The sequence below is a fragment of the Protobothrops mucrosquamatus genome, unplaced genomic scaffold (genome assembly GCF_001527695.2).
Source record: "Protobothrops mucrosquamatus isolate PMUCROS unplaced genomic scaffold, P.Mucros_1.0 scaffold_260, whole genome shotgun sequence".
Classification (NCBI taxonomy): Eukaryota; Metazoa; Chordata; class Lepidosauria; order Squamata; family Viperidae; genus Protobothrops; species Protobothrops mucrosquamatus.
The window spans coordinates 136,593-152,550 of record NW_015386336.1 but is presented as its reverse complement, the minus strand read 5'-3'; the positions used below and the strand labels follow the sequence as shown (position 1 = coordinate 152,550).

General features: G+C 36.6%; 2 protein-coding genes across 2 annotated transcripts in view; both read left to right on the top strand.

The window, feature by feature from the left end:
- Nucleotides 1–2,725, top strand: part of TPRA1 (transmembrane protein adipocyte associated 1) — a 19,114-nt gene extending 16,389 nt beyond the window's left edge. The window contains exon 10 of the mRNA XM_015831550.1: nucleotides 2,400–2,725. Within this exon, the coding sequence (XP_015687036.1) occupies nucleotides 2,400–2,634 (235 nt within the window). The 3' untranslated portion in view covers nucleotides 2,635–2,725. The remainder of the gene's footprint in view (nucleotides 1–2,399) is intronic.
- Nucleotides 2,726–9,367: 6,642 nt separating this feature from the next.
- CHCHD6 (coiled-coil-helix-coiled-coil-helix domain containing 6) overlaps nucleotides 9,368–15,958 on the top strand; it is a gene marked incomplete at its 3' end in the record, with an annotated part of 100,038 nt that continues 93,447 nt past the window's right edge. Inside the window, exons 1-3 of the mRNA XM_015831549.1 lie at nucleotides 9,368–9,572; nucleotides 11,830–11,917; nucleotides 12,327–12,396. Coding sequence (XP_015687035.1) covers nucleotides 9,483–9,572; nucleotides 11,830–11,917; nucleotides 12,327–12,396 — 248 coding nt within the window. The remainder of the gene's footprint in view (nucleotides 9,573–11,829; nucleotides 11,918–12,326; nucleotides 12,397–15,958) is intronic.

Below are 15,958 nucleotides of genomic sequence, written 5' to 3'. Positions count from 1 at the left end.
AATGTTTTCGTGTTTCATCTATTCACAGCTGCGTGGATGCCACCACCTTCCTCTATTTCAGCTTTTTTGCTCCACTCATCTACGTGGCATTTCTGAAAAGCTTCTTTGGGTAAGCTTTTTCATTTATTTTATTATAGTCCCTTGATCTTGCTTTTTGGTTATGCATCCCAGGGAAGTTTAGACTACAGCAGACAAATAATTCTCCCTCCAGGTACAGTAATGGAACTGAAACTTCCAATAACAGTAATTGAGAAAAGCAATTTAAAAAAGCATGCAGGTAATCCTCTATTTGCAACCACAGCTGGGCCCAAAATTTCCATTGTTTAGCAAAGCAGTTGTTAAGATGTGAGTCACATCTGATTTTACAACCTTGTCTGTCGTGGTTTTTAAGCAAATCGCTGCAGTTGTTAAACAAATCGTGGTCATGAAATGAACCCGGCTTCTCCATTGACTTTGTTTGTTGGAAGCCAGGTGGGAAGGTCACAAAATGGTGATCGCATAATCCCAGGATGCTGCAACCGTAAATTCACGCCAAGTGCCAGGCACTCAAATTCTGACCATATGACCACAAGGCGATGCTGCAATGGTCATAAGTGCGAGGCCGAGTGGTCAGTCACTTTTTTCAGCGCTGTTGTAATTTCGAACTGTTGCTAAATGAATGGTTGTAAATTGAGGATCACCTGTATAAATCAGTAAGGTAATCTGAAAGTTTAAAATCATGTAACCATCACTTTTAAGTAACTTTAGCAAAATGTTTTTTTTTAAAGGCAGAGTTACCTGAAGTGAATCATTTTAATCTATTCTTTATCTAAAAAGTTAGAATATTTTAGTTCAGTCATATAATATGTAATTAATTTATTGTAATTATGTAATTAATATATTAATTATGATTACAAAAGGAAGTATAAGATGAAATGGTTAAAATGCAACTAGGTTCTAAAGTTCTGTAAATTCAAGTTTTCTTTTCTGTCAATGTTTCTCAGTCTTGGGTTTCAAGTCCCAGTCCCAATTTCCCAGTCAGCAATATTACTCTATACATTATGTTGCTCTGTGAAATGGAGACAATAAGGCCATTAAAAAAAATTAAAAGGAGGTTTAGCTAAATTGGTGAACAGAATAAAGCTATTCTAATTCCCAGGGTTAGTAAATACCAGGAATTCTTTTTGCCAGTGTTCTAAAAGAATATCTATTGAATTTAGACTGCCATCTAGTGGCCACATGGGGGAATTAAGAAATACTTGAAATAATTTAAATTGCTCTTAAATTGCTGATCAATTAAATTGCTTAATTTAAATTGCTGATCAGCTTAAATTGCTGATCAATTATTCTGTCCATTTTATGTCCAGACAGATTTTTCTAGGACTTGCATATTTTTATAGCAAGCCTTTGGTTTCCTGGAAATGTATTTGTAGGATGGCTTAGCGAAAAGGAAGAAGGTTCCTGAATTTAATGAACAAATCTCATCAACTGGTAATCTATTAAAAGTGCAGAAGCTCAGCTTTTTTTCTGTTTCACACAACTGTTCCTTGTATTAGATAGCACAGGAGAATAAGGCCACATTTTTGTAAGCTGAGCATTGTGATAATTAACTAAGAGTATAAAAAGGAGCATTCTGGAAGTGTGTTTTTTACCATGTTGTTTGAGGGGGCCATATTAATTAATTCTAATTTATATAGCTGCTCATCACATATATAACTCTGGACAGTTTACTCTGGGTGGCTTTAATTTTAATTACAATATACATAGCATGATTTTTAGAGCAAGCAAAACATTAAGTCTATTTTATTACTTGATGAATGAGATATAAGTATTTTTATGCCTGTTAAAGTTAGATAATACCAGAGCTTCATTGCCCAGTGCTAGGGGTATAGCACATCAAAGCATACCCTAATCCAAATAAAGACATTTTGACTTAGGTGTTTGATTTTAGTGTGATGCTGGTTCTCAAATCAACAGAACTTTCATTTGAAATATAGGTAAAAGAAGGCAGGGAAGAGTCCACAACACAAAGAGACAAAAATAAATACTATTCATTATTGTAGTTACGAATAAAGGAACAATAAATGAAAGTCAGTTTGGTCTATGGTTAAGACTAGAAAGTGGGAGACTGTGAGTTCAAGTCCTGCCTTAGCCATTAAAGCCGTTTGGAGGCTTTGGGCCAGTTACTTTCTCTCAGAACAACCACCTCACAAGATTGTTGTGAGAAAAAAATAAGAGGAAGGTGTGTTGGATATGTTTGCCACCTTGGGTTATTTGTAAAAATAATAAAAAGGCGAGATACGAATAAACAATAAATAAATAATATTGGTGATTACTATTTACCTCAGGAATTGTGTGCAATAGATTCTCTTCTTACCCAGAACAAGAGGACCTTCTCCTTTTCTTTCTCATTATTTTAGGTCTGAACCAAAGATCCTCTTCTCCTATAAGTGCCAGGTGGATGAACCTGAGGATGTTGATGTGCATCTTCCCCATGCCTATGGGGTAACCAAAAAAGAAGGGCTGGATTCTGGCTTCTACTCCAACACTCAGATTGACACCACAGCATACCTGGACGATGTTGCTTCCATGCCGTACCACGTGGGCAGCATCAATAGCATTGACAGTGATCGATGGAAAGCCATTAACTCCTAAAGGCAGATGTGGTTGAAAGAATAACTTTCTCTTGCACCCATTGTTCCCTTCAGATAATCATTTGGAACTCTTAACGTGTTTGTCTTCTCTTTCCTTGGAGGTGTTTTTTTTTAAAAAAGATATTTAAATTCTGTATGGAACATAAAATTGTAGTCTTCCTGGAAGGACAATACTCATCTTTGTGAGACAACATACAGATCAGCTTCATTTCAGACATGCATAAATGGTGACTTTTTCATATTCTTGGCATTCCAAATCTAGATGGTTAGACCTTTGTCACCTTTTGTTCGTGATAAAATGCACATTCTACTAGGAATATTGACTGTTCCTTTGGATATACACCTGCACACAAACAATCTGAAATTAAGGTTGGAATGCCTTGTTCGCATTTTATTTTTTTATGTTTGATTTAGTTATTATTTATGTTCCTGACAATTTCAAATTCCCAGCAGTAACCTTCAGTTTTGAATTAGAGGATAATAGCATAGTTCCTACATTTTAGCCACTGAAGTATGGTAGAAATGGAGGCGAGAGAACTCTAGAAGCGTTTGAGCATCTTATAATCTTCCCAGGGAAATTGGGAGTATATTGTATTTTAAGAAGAACTTACATATAGAAGGAGAGAGAAGGAAAGTAGTCAGCAAGGAAAGGTCTCTGGAACACGTTGCTGTGCTACTAAACTACTGTGATTTATTGACATGCAGGCATGTTTCATACACTGTATAATTTTCAAAATGAGTATGTAGTCAAGTCAGTGTTATGGAATGATGTACTGTGAGACCAACAGCACTTCTGTGCAAATGGGATTGGGTAGGGAGAAGATGGGGTTTTTTTTAGGAGCCTGTTTTAGATAGTTTGCTATTGATGCTTGGGATGGCATCTAAATAGAATACAAACCCAAAGGTCTAGATTAAAGACAGGCTATTTATAATACTGGTTGTGTTCTGGGCCTCCAGGTTAAGACCCTATTATAAGAATAGTGTTGGGCCTGGTTTTTTTTGTAACCTTTGGTAACACTTGGCTGATTATTGCATTAGTGATGTTGGTAATGCCTGAATTCAGAAGACTTCTGAGGGCTTTTCTGCGAGATTAGTAAAGCAAAAGAATGTTAATTTCTTTTATTATAATCAAGATGTTTCTGGAAAGAGAGTAATCTAATATAGGACTGGCTTAACTCTGACAGCAAGGAGAAAAAAATAGCATATCTAAAATGTTCTAAAAAGCTTGCATTTTGTGTCCATGCATTATGCCTGGCTTTTGTTGTTGTTAATGTTCTTGCTGTAAGGTTAAGTGGAAAATGCATAATTAGGGGCACCCTTAATAGTGTGTGAACTGTGGGTAACATTGTTTGAATAGAGATTGGCCAGGGGGCAAATATAGCCACAGCTAATTGGATTTAAAATTCCATAAAGTAAGAATGACAAACCAGAATGTTTTTTTCCTGTTGTTACGATGGCATTAATTCAGGATCATTTATGTTACAAGTGGATGAATAAGGTTAGGATTCCAGAAATTCACAGCAATTTTCTTTGAAATCACAGGATTTGCTTTAGGAAAACTTCTTTAAAACTGAGGCACAAAAAGAAAAAAATAGTATTTTGTCTCCTGAATGCAGACATGTTCTTCCCTTTGTCCTGAAAATTCTGCCATTTGTGTTTTCTGCTTGCCAAGACAACACCAATGTACATGATAAGACCTTGATTTTAAGAGTTTCAAAATTACCTAAATTCAGAAAAAAGAAGACTCATGCTTGAAACTGCTATTTGGATGTGTTGTTAATGCAGATTAGCATGTCTGATATGACAGAGAACAAAAAAATGTCTTTAATTTTGTTGTTGGCCAGAGTAGCTATTTCTAAACATCACAATTTGGTGCTGTAATTTGACTTGTTGGCGTTAGCAGCATTATTGTCTTGTGGTAAGAAATCTTACATAATTTGTAATTGACATCTCATTAATCTTTATGGTGTTAATTGGAATTACTGGTGGAAACCTCTGTCGGAAAAGGGAATTTATTGCAGCATTATGTGAGCTTGATCATACAAAGTTGTCTGTATTCTCAGACAACTAGTCAGTTTTTATTAATTTCTCAATTCCCCTACTTCTACAGGATATCCCAATTTCTTTCTCCTTTCCAGCCAGAATACCCCAATATCCTTACATGGGCTATTCTCACTAGAGTGGATTGGTGTTATAGACCCACAGACCTTGGAGAAAGCTTCCGGCATCTTAATATAGGTGCATGTGAGAAATGAAAGAATTCTTAATATGAAGATGGATATCTTGGGTAATGTGAATCAGGGTGAGATGACATTTCAGCTACCTTTACTAACCATGTTCTGCATCAAATATCAACCATTCGCTCAGCTATGATCACTTTTCCACTGTAGAATCCTTTTGCTCATCACCATGATAATTTGATTGTTAAATGGCTTTTTATATATCTACCTTTGTTTTCTGCTGCTGAGGAGAAACTGCACTAAGTGAAAGAAATGTCTTCTTCCAAGCATACTGATTTTAAAATGTATATAGTTAAATGCCTTCCATGTTCAGAGCAAAATATCATCCATAAACAGACAATGTTTGTGGAGATGAATGTATTGCATGTCTCATGAAATGTTGGAACAAACTTTAAAAATAAAGCTATGTATATTTTTGTCTGTAAAATTAATGACCTTTGACATAAACGAAGACCTCTCCCCCACCACAGATGATCTGCCTGCATGTCCCCATATTTTTTGCTAATCTTTTTTCAAACTAAGGTAGTCTGCTCTACTGTAATGACATGCTTTTATTTTAAGGAAAATAAGTCATTGTTCATTTTATTTTTCCTCAAATCTGGCTAAGTTTTAGAGTGGAGTTTTCAGATTGTGATCACACTTTCAGATAGGCCTCAGTGTCACATCAGCCTAGAACTAACTGGGTTTGATATCATTTTAAATTTTATTAAACAAATGTCCTTGAAGAAGAACAATCTTAAACCTTGTTATTTATTTAAATATAAATAAAATAAATTGAAGGAAACAATCACTATAATACAGGTAATCCTGGACTTATGACTACAATTGAGCCCAAAATTTTCATTGTTAAGTAAGACAGTTGTTAAGTGAGCTTTTCTCTATTTTACAACTTTTCTTGCCACAGTTGTTAAGTGAATCACTGCAGTTATTAAGTTAGTAACATGGTTGTTAAGTGAATCTGGTTTCCCCATTGACTTTGCTTGTCAGAAGGTCACAAAAGGTGATCACATGACCCTGGGACACCACAACTGTCAAATACATGCCAGTTGCCAAGCATTCAAATTCTGATCATGTGACCAAACTGCAATAATCATAAGTGTCAAAAACAGTCATAAATCACTTTTTTTCAGTGCTATTGTAAATTCGATCACTCAGTGTACTGCTGTTAGTCAAGGACTACCTCTACTCCTTTTGGGATTCACATGTGGTGAAACTGTGATCCAATTTAGGTTGCTTAGCTAGATATAAAGAGATTGTGGTAAAACTATTTTTTTTCCCCAGTGCCTGCTTTGAGTAACTCCCTCTAGCTCAATAAAGTGAACTATTTTTGAAATGCCTCTCTGTTTATTAAACTTCATCTTAATGCATGGGTGTCAAACTTGCCGTGTCACGTGACATTTCACAACGTATCGTGACTTTTTTCGCATTGCTGGAGCTGGGGTGGGTGCGGCCTCCGCATGATACAACTGGCCGGCAGTTTGACACCCTTGTCTTAATGGATATCAGGGCTGTAGAAATATAAAATACTATGATCAGTGAAAAATGGTAGCAATTTCACTGGTCCATAATTAAACATCTGGGTAAATGAAAAAGTATGGAATCAATAGTTGCAAAATTGGTGCTGACTGAAACTGAGAAAGCAAAACTTCCTTTAACCACAATAAACCACATCTTCCCTGATTATCTTTGGCTGTGGGATACAATTATTGGCTCCTGCAAGCTGTGTTAGACTTTAAATTAAACAGCAATACAGTATCTTGAATGGGGCTTGAAAAGAAAAAGAGAGCTAGTACTTTATACTAGTACTTTGCTCCATTATTACTCTGAATGGCACAGAATATAAATACAAAACAATAAAATATACTATAAATTGTATTGTTCCCTTTAAAACTCAGGCACCTGAATTTGCCCTGGAGCTGATAAAAACTCGATCCCAAATTTGGGAGAGGCTAACTACAAAATGGCTTTTTTGCTCTTCCCAACAGTACAAATCCTGAATACTTAAGGCAAAGTGAAAATGTTTATTAAGAGGGAGGGTCAAGACTTCATATAAGGTACAGAGTAAGAGTCATGGGAGTTAAACAAGAAAAAACACTGATCATAAGTCACATTCCACAAGTGGCAAATTAATGGGTTTCATCACCCTCTTTCTCAATTGAGTCTGTTTCTTGATGTTTGCAATTATATTCAAGGACTTCCAGAATAGATTCCTTATTGTTTAATTGCTGAAAAAACTAGTTCTTGTATAGTCAAACAAGAGAAATGGCTTTGGCTAAAAAAAAAAAAAAAAAAGCATGGTTTCCTGAACTTCAAAAGGAGGCATGGGTGGCATGTTAAAACGTTAATATCACTTTTATTAAGAAGCCTAAAAATCCAGATTGGTAGTATCAAAGCAAAATAAATAAATGTTTAGGTCTGGCTGTTCTGATTAGATTTCTAAATTTTCACTGATCGTATTTTGTATGTTCTGAAGTTTCCAGGTTGTTTTAAGACCAGCCCTACTTTGTTTTTATGTGTTTATTTATATTCCACCTTTCTTATTTTTCAAACAATTCAAAGTGACAAACATATCCAGCACACCCTTGTCCTCCTGCTTTCCCCACAACAACCCTGTGAGGTGGATTGAGCTGAGAGAGTGACTAGCCCAAAGTCACCCAGCTGGCTTTCATGGCAAAGGCAGGACTAGAACTCACAGTCTCCTGGTTTCTAGCCTGGTGCCTTAACCGCTAGACCAAACTGGATCTTTTATGAGTTGTTGTGAGCTGCCTCAAATCATTATAGGAGATAGGTAGCTAAATAAGTCCTTTAAAAGAAAATAACATAAATATGGTTAGGGCAAGGGTGGTATATTTCCAGAGAGCAGGCACTATCATGTTAAAGGCATGCCTCATTGGTCCCGTAAGATGACATGGTTCCCACCCTATTGGAGTTGTGGGACAGACAGTTACCCTTGGAAGAAGGTGATCCAATAATAATCCAGTCCCTATGCTGTGTGGAGCTTTATAAGTGGTAGCCAGCACTTAGTGTAGCTTGCAGAATTGTAATATTGAGCAACTAGCCTTGCCACTGCATTTTGGACCAGAATGGTTGGAATTAGGTGTTTTTAAATGTACATAAAAAAATAAACTGTGGAGAAAGGAAAACCATTCTAATTATGAAATTGATTATTTTGCATACACACGCGCACACATTGCTGTAGGCAATAGCTAGCCCTTTGATTTTGAATTTAAATAATTGAATTTTATCATACTTTTCATGTTTAATAAACATTGGCAGTTTTCCTTATATTGGTTGCTATGGTGATACAAGACAAGTCCCTTTACAGATTAAGAAATAAAGTCTTCCTAAACCTACAATTAGCTGCTTCATGTACTCAAACAGATAACAAATATTCTATTATTTTGCATTGGAGGCAGTCAGCTCACAACAGCTAAACGTTTGTGCTTTGAATGTGCCCTGAATTTTGAAATTTCATTTTTTATTCCTTTTTGAGGTACTATTAGAACAACAGAATCAAATAAAAGGCATTTATATTCATTATGACTTCCTAAGCATTCTAGTTGCCACACATTGTACCAGTATTCCAAATATAATTATTATTTTCTGTTGGAATAGGCGCAAATGTTCCTCCTTCAACTTTTTAAGACAATGTTTTTATCTATTTTTAATTGCCAAATTTGATGGATCCATTTTAATTAGAAAAAATGAAGCTTTATTGTGTATTGCACAAATGTTTGGAAGCTTAGAAGCAAGAAAGGATGTACTTTCATCAGAGATGGAAAGCTTTTAAATGGAAATATCTCCAATTGGATTTCATCAGTTACAGAACAAAATCAACCATTATGTTTGTTTCAATAGTTGACAGCCCATTTTAGAATTAAGTGAATAATTAGTCATTTTAGAATTAAGTGAATAATTAGTCATTTTAGAATTAAGTGAATAATTAGTGAATAAGATTAATAATTATCTTATCAAATGACCTTACCTTACAGAGTTAATAAATAAAAAAAAATTCATTCAGGTAATATTGGAACATAGGTTAAAATAAAAAATAGAAACTCAATGATCACATTATTTATATTTGAAAAATAAAAAGCAGGCTGGCTTGTTTCCTATCCCTCTACTGGTGACATGTAAATTTACACAGGATTTGCAAGCTATACAGCGCTAATGGATAGCAACTACTTGGTTCTGATAGGTTTAAGTGAAACAGAACGCAGAAATAGCTTCGCAAGCAAGTCTAGTCTTGCTGAAAAGCAATTAAGATCTGCAGCGGCAGATACCTCCACCTTGAGACAGACGTGTCCTCCGTCATCTGAAAAAAGCGTAAATTCCGGATGCATCTCATCTCCCGTCCAGTCGTTTGTGGGTTATTTTATCACATTTAGCTTAGCAGCAGCATTTCTAGAGGGGAATGTGGAGAAGGAAGACTACAACTTCCAGCATGCTTCACGGCCGCCTCCAAGACCGCGTAGCGCTATTGGAGACTTTCTCCTCGTTCGCCAACCAGGAGCGAGTTTATAAGGAGGGTGGAGCGAAACGTGCTGTCAGGGTATCTCTCTTGATTTTGAACTCTTCTCCGAGTTTTCTTTTTTTTCCGGGTGCTGCTATGGGGGGTAGCGGGAGCACCCATGGCAGCAGGAAGGTCTCCTTCGAGCTGGATGAGCACGAGCAAGTTCGGGTGTTGCAGGGCATCAGGGTGAGTGGAGGTTCACCCATGGGAGGATGCAGAGGGCGGAGTGGGTGGACGGCGTCAGAGGGGAGGCGTGTGGGTGCTGAGCGGCAGGGTTTGAATTGTAAGGGTCAATTCAACCTTGTATTTCTCAACCTTTGGCGGCTTTAAGAGGTGTGGACTTCATACTCCCCAGCCAGCATGCTGTCCATTGCTATCCATTGGCTTGGGAATTCTGGGAGTTGAAGTTTTAAAGCCAACAAGGTTGACAAACCCTGGTTTGATTTGGCCTCCCCTTTGTTTCTAACAAGGTCCTTGTAAAAGTAATTTATTACAGAATTCTTGTTGGTTTTGACAGAAGTGCGTCTTGCGGACACACTTGTATGTCTTTGGCTTTACAAATAGTAATAACAAGGTTCCTGTTTTCTGCCTCTATTGAAATGTGAGAAAGAGCTTGGTAATCCTCCTGACCTTTGTATCACTTTTAAAAGGAAAGTACTTTTTGAATGATTTGATGGAAGGTTTTGCTTTTTAACTAAAGGCTACTGAAGGATTTGAGCCCAGCTTTAGCATCATTTATTAGATTGAGAAACTAGCTGAGGAAAAAGACCAAATTCCTTCCATCCTCTGGTTTATTATTTTTTTAAAAAGAAAAATGATAGGCAAACATAATCTTTGGCACACTTTAGCAGGGTCAAGCCAATTCAAGTCCTGAAAAATATGGGGTTGTGTGTTGAGAAAGAGAAGACTTGAATCATTTAATGTGCAAATAGACACAAATCTTAAATATGTTCAATACGGCCTTTGAACATTTTTAATGTATATTCTACACAGGAAAGATAATCATATACTTTCTGAGACAATGTATGCATATTAGGAGTAGGGGAAATCAGTGTCCCCAACAATTTATGACCACACAACTCAAACTAAATTGGGTGTTTGTGCGTTAAACTAGATTTGCAAATAAATTGCATATTTTTAAAAATAGAGGACAAAGAATGTAATGGGGCATATACAGTATAAAATGTATAAATAACAAATCACTGATCACTGCAAAATTAAGAAATAGAAGTTTAAGTAAATTACTGCCTGAGATTTAGTAACATGTTTTTAATATAAAACCATGACTATAAAAATTAAAAACTCCAGTGCCAGATATCTCAAGAAAAAGCAGTTTTGGAAGGAAGAACTGACTAGCACTGTGTACGTTTTCACTGCTGTGCAAAAATTGAGGGTGGAGAGTAAATTCGAAAATTAAAGCTAAGGGAAAAGGTAAAAGCTCTTTCCTGATACTTTTTTTTTCATGGAAGTAATTGCTGGAATTTAATGTACATTTTTTCATGTAGCTTTTATTTCAGAACTTGAATTCCTTAGTTGTAAAAACCCAACATATGTCTGTCCATCAATTCACCCACCAATCTCCATTCAACTTCACAGAATTAAACTCAGAAAAAAAAATAAAAAGTGTAATTGCCATGTGGTGAAAAAAAAAAGCAATCCTTCACATTATCCCCATCCTAGAGGGGCCCACCCTAATTCAAGAGCTAGAAGAAAGACACTTTTTCAGGCTCTCTTGAAAATGCATAAGTGGGAGCAAAATAAGAACACCTGAGAAGCGGTACAAACATGCAGGCATCACAACAGAGAAGTCTGTTTCCCCCCCCCCCCCCATCCCTCTAGGACAGGTGACATTGCTTAACCAGGAAGAGAGTTGTAAAAAAGTTCCTTGTTTCAACCCTTGAATTAGGATTTTATTCCTAGGTACTAGTATAGTCATTAAACTCTGGCTGGGGAATTCTGGAAGTTGAAGCCCACAGGATTTAAAGTTAACAAGGCTGGACACCCCTAACTTAGCAACTATTACATGCCAATAAGCCTAAGCAAATATCTCAATTTATATCTGTTTATATACCTTTCACAACAAATTAATAACAGCTTTAATAAGACAAGTCAAGCATATGAATCGCCATTTTGACCAGTCAATAACTGACCAGTCAATCACCAATAATTGACCAGTGTTTGTAAGTACTTTTGTATTATGAGTAAGCACTATATCTCTTGTAATTACCAGATGATACTGTAACTGTTACTCTCCTACCTGGTATATATGGCTCATGCTAAAACAGAATTTGTTTCAGGTTTTGGATTAATAACTTTTATAAATATATCCGTTGTAATTTATAAATCATGACATTTGTGTTTATCATTAATCAAAACATAACTTTTAAGAAAATGTGTGATGTAAACTTTCTTACATTCCCACTATTATTTTTATTTGGGCTAGCTTTCTGAAGATGTAGTAAATAGAATGAAGGAAAAAAGTCAACCTAAACAAGACCAGCGATCTCAAGAGAAATCTAAAGTGTCCACAGGTATTGCGTGCCTTTTATTTAAGGGATGACTTATAAATTAATGAATCTGTTCCATACTACGAGAGATATGTTTTGTGATGAAACATTATTTACACGAGTATATGGTACCCTCTCAGCCCTAATAATATGCTTTGTTAGATTTTTCAAACTTTGTAATAGTTTTTTTGTTGGGAGAATTCTGCATAATTCCTGTTGGCACTCTGGAATGTTTCAGTATGTTCATAATTCATAAGCAGTTTATTCACCCAATATTTTAGATTTCATAGATTTGCTTTTTTGTTTCATCTTTCTTCTGAAATTCAGTAGATTGCTTTGTAATTTAGCTGAGTGGCTTTGTTTCTTTGTATAACTCCTATAAAAACGAAACAGGAAATTTATTTTTCTATAATATTTGTTTTCATTTATTCAGGGATCTGTCCACCTACTACAGAAAGTTTGGGTCAAAAGCCTTCTGAAGTAAAGAAGGATCTGTATAAGAGGTATGATGTTTCAATCACCACTTTGAAGGTTTTGTCCTCTTAAAATTCTCTTTAAAATGTATTTTAAAATTTATTGTCAAGACCAATGAAAAAATGCACACATTCAGCAACATTAACAGTGTAATAACTGTTGTAGAGTAACAACAAAATTAATTTAAAAAAATAAAAAGTCCCTGAAAAAAAAATCACAAACAGAATTCCCCTTCCCCAAGTTGACCAATTGCTAGAAAGTCTTTTCTTGTCCCTTGTTGAAATAATGCTAATTGATAACTAAGTAATCCATTGTATCAAATAAAGTATAGATTTTGCATTGACCTTACCCAGCAACTTCATGTAAATGTTAAAAAGGACAGGAGAGAGACCCAAGCTCTGAGGAACCCAACATTACAGGGGCCTAGGATTCGACCTCTCTCCCCACAAATACCAACCAAAACTGGCCAAAAGAAGAATGGAGATCCACTCTAAAACAGTGCCTCCCATTTCCAATCCTTGAATCTGCTTCAAAAGGATACCATGATCAATGGTATCAAAAGCTGTTGAGAAATCCAGAAGACCCAGGATGGTTGCAACATTCCTGTCCCAAGTCCTCCAGAGTTCTTCTACAAGTGGTACCAATGCCATCTTGGTACTCTACTCCCAGACTGAAAAGGGGCCAGATAATCCGCTTCATCTATAGTCCTCTGAAGCTGAGTGCCCACTATCCTCTCAACAATTTTCCTCCAAAAGGAAAGGTTGGAGACTGGACAAAAGTTGTCAAATATGGTTGGGTCCAAGGGTCACCTCTTGAGAAGAAGGTGTCTCCACTGCCGCCTTTAAGGCAGGAGGTACGTCTACTCCCACAAAGAGACCTTAATCACTACTTGGACCCAACCATATACCACCTCCCAGGAGGGACATTGGGTCAGCACAGATGTGTCTCAGTCTTTCCAGAGGTTCGGCCAATCTAGAGTCCACCTCAGAGTGAAGCTGAGGAACTTTGTCAGAAAGATGCTGAGAATATTATTCACAGTGGCCCTGCAAGAGCTCCCTCTGCTCCTTCTTATCCAGAAGGGACATATTCACTTAAAACATGGTTGCTGGGTAACTTGCTCAGCAGTACTAAGTATGAGTATGAGTGGAGAAGTAAGAGCTCTTTGCTGCTCTTATTGCCACAAGGTAAGTCCTAATGAACACACATATCTGTGTTTGATCAACAAGTCATGGATGAGGGGAGCTTTATTACAGGCCAATCTAACATTCATCAGCAACAGTTGGAGTCTAGAACCACTGAAGCTCCAGAAACAGGTCCTGGGACTGAGCACAGGAGGCCAAAATATGGTATCTGACAGGGCAAGTCACTGGTATACAAAATGAAAGCAAACCCCAGTCCCTACTAGTATTGATGATTTTGCCTAGTTTGGTAATGAAACGTTCGCAAGAAAACAACCAAGCTCAAGAGAGCACCGAGGACCCCACATTTCACTGTCTACTGAGGGGCTCCTCAGACAAACCCTTGTTAGTTCTCTTTGGTTGCTTACTGAGCTCACTCCCTGGAACCTGGTTGCTTGATATTCCTTTAAAGCCCTTGTTTTTTCAGCAGGTTATTACTTCACTGGTGATTTATACTATCTTTGGGCATCATCTAACTATTATTGTACAGTTGTAACAATAACAGCAGGCTTTATATCATCTCAGTGAGATCTGAGTCTAAGAATTGTATAAGTCCTTCATGTTAGTCATCCATATTGGGTAATTAGCCTTTCCCTGAATGGCTCTTGCAGTTAGCAGTATTTCCTCCTTCAGGATACAGCACTTTTCCTCTTCGTCTTGTTGAACCCCCTCAGCAAATGCCTGTTAGCTCACCTTTCTCCCTCAGTCAACAATGGTATGGCTGAAATAATGTTAAATCTATGTCTCATAAAATCTCTGAAAATTGAAAGGAGGAGAGACACTGCAGAGATATTTCAGAAGGTGGAACTATGATCCCATATAAATCTCCAGGAAGTGTCCACTGATGAAGAGGTTTAACAAAAGAATATATTTTTTTTTAATCTGGGAGAAGGGATTGTGTTATCTTACATTGTGTGTATTTATCAAACATGAGATATAAACAAAGAAATTGGGAAGAGTAAAGAGCAGGAACTGCTGAAGCCACTAAAGATCCAAAATGGGTAGTTTAGTCAGTTTTTATTTCTGTATAATTCAAATAAACATAATAAGCAAACACTCAATAAACGTGGCATAGAAATGTGTGGCTTATTGGATTGTGTGAATACTGTGCTATGAAAAATTAATTGTAATATTTTCATATGATTTTTTACCTGTTGTGACCTTACCTTTCAATGAAGGAAAATTCTTTTTATTTCAGAGAATAATTTAAAAATGAAATACCAGGCATTATTAAATAACCTAAGAGATTAGTCTCAAGGGAGGTTGAGTGCCATATACCTCAAAAATATGCAAGTGTGTCCATACATCATTAAGTTACTAGTTTAAAATAAAGATATGCCAGGAGATTGTAGAACAGTTGCTTACAAGTATATTGATACCTGTCACTTGTGACACCTATATTATGGAACAGCCTCTGTCTAGAAATTAAGTTTAGCCTTCTGGAGGCTTTTAAAGACCAAACTTTTCCATTCTAATATGATTGTCACAATTTGGATTTTAAAAAAACGATTAGGCGCTATAATTATTGTATTCAATTAAACACTATGTTTTAATGTTTCATTCTCTGGATATTTCTAATGTATTTTAATAACTTGTAAGCTGCTGTGAATTGTGAAGATATAGCGGGATACGAAATTGATAAATAAATCCATCTTTAAAGAGAGTAAAGTGTATTTATTAACATAAATCTTATGCTACTCCAATTTTACAGCTCCAATCAATATACAAGTATCTTAATAGCAGGTTTAATATATAAGTACCCACATCAATGAAAAAGTTAGGAACAAATAAAAGATGGCCATTTTCATTCCATGCTGGTTATCAAGTGCTCACTTTAACAGGAAGAGTTTCAGAAGCTTCTTAAAAGGCAGAAGAGGATGCCCAAATGTAACTTGGGAGGTTGTGTATTCCATAGAAATGTGACCAGAACTGTGAAGACCTGTCTTCTGGCCCATATCTCCTTATTTCATATGGAGATGCTTCTCTGAGTGGGTCTATGACAATTTGCTGCGGCCAACTTGCCACAGCCAACTTACTGTGGGATAACTTGCCACAGCCAACTTGCCAGAGGACAACTCATTGCGGGACAAAAGTTACACTAATCTCAAATGATGGAAAAGAATCATTAAAGAAAGGATGCAAAAGGAAGGACAGAATAAAATGTGAATGGTAAAAATTAAAATAAATTTTAATTTATTTTAAATAATTAAATAGATGGATGGGGAGGAACAGACTCAGACTCAACCCTTCCAAGACCGAGTGGCTGTGGTTGCCGGCGCCCCGGCATAGTCAGCTGATTCCATCGCTGTCTATAGGGGGCGAAACTTTGGCCCCCTCAGAGAGGGCACGCAACTTGGGTGTCCTCCTGGATCCACGGCTGACACTGGAAGACCATTTGTCGGCCGTGACCAGG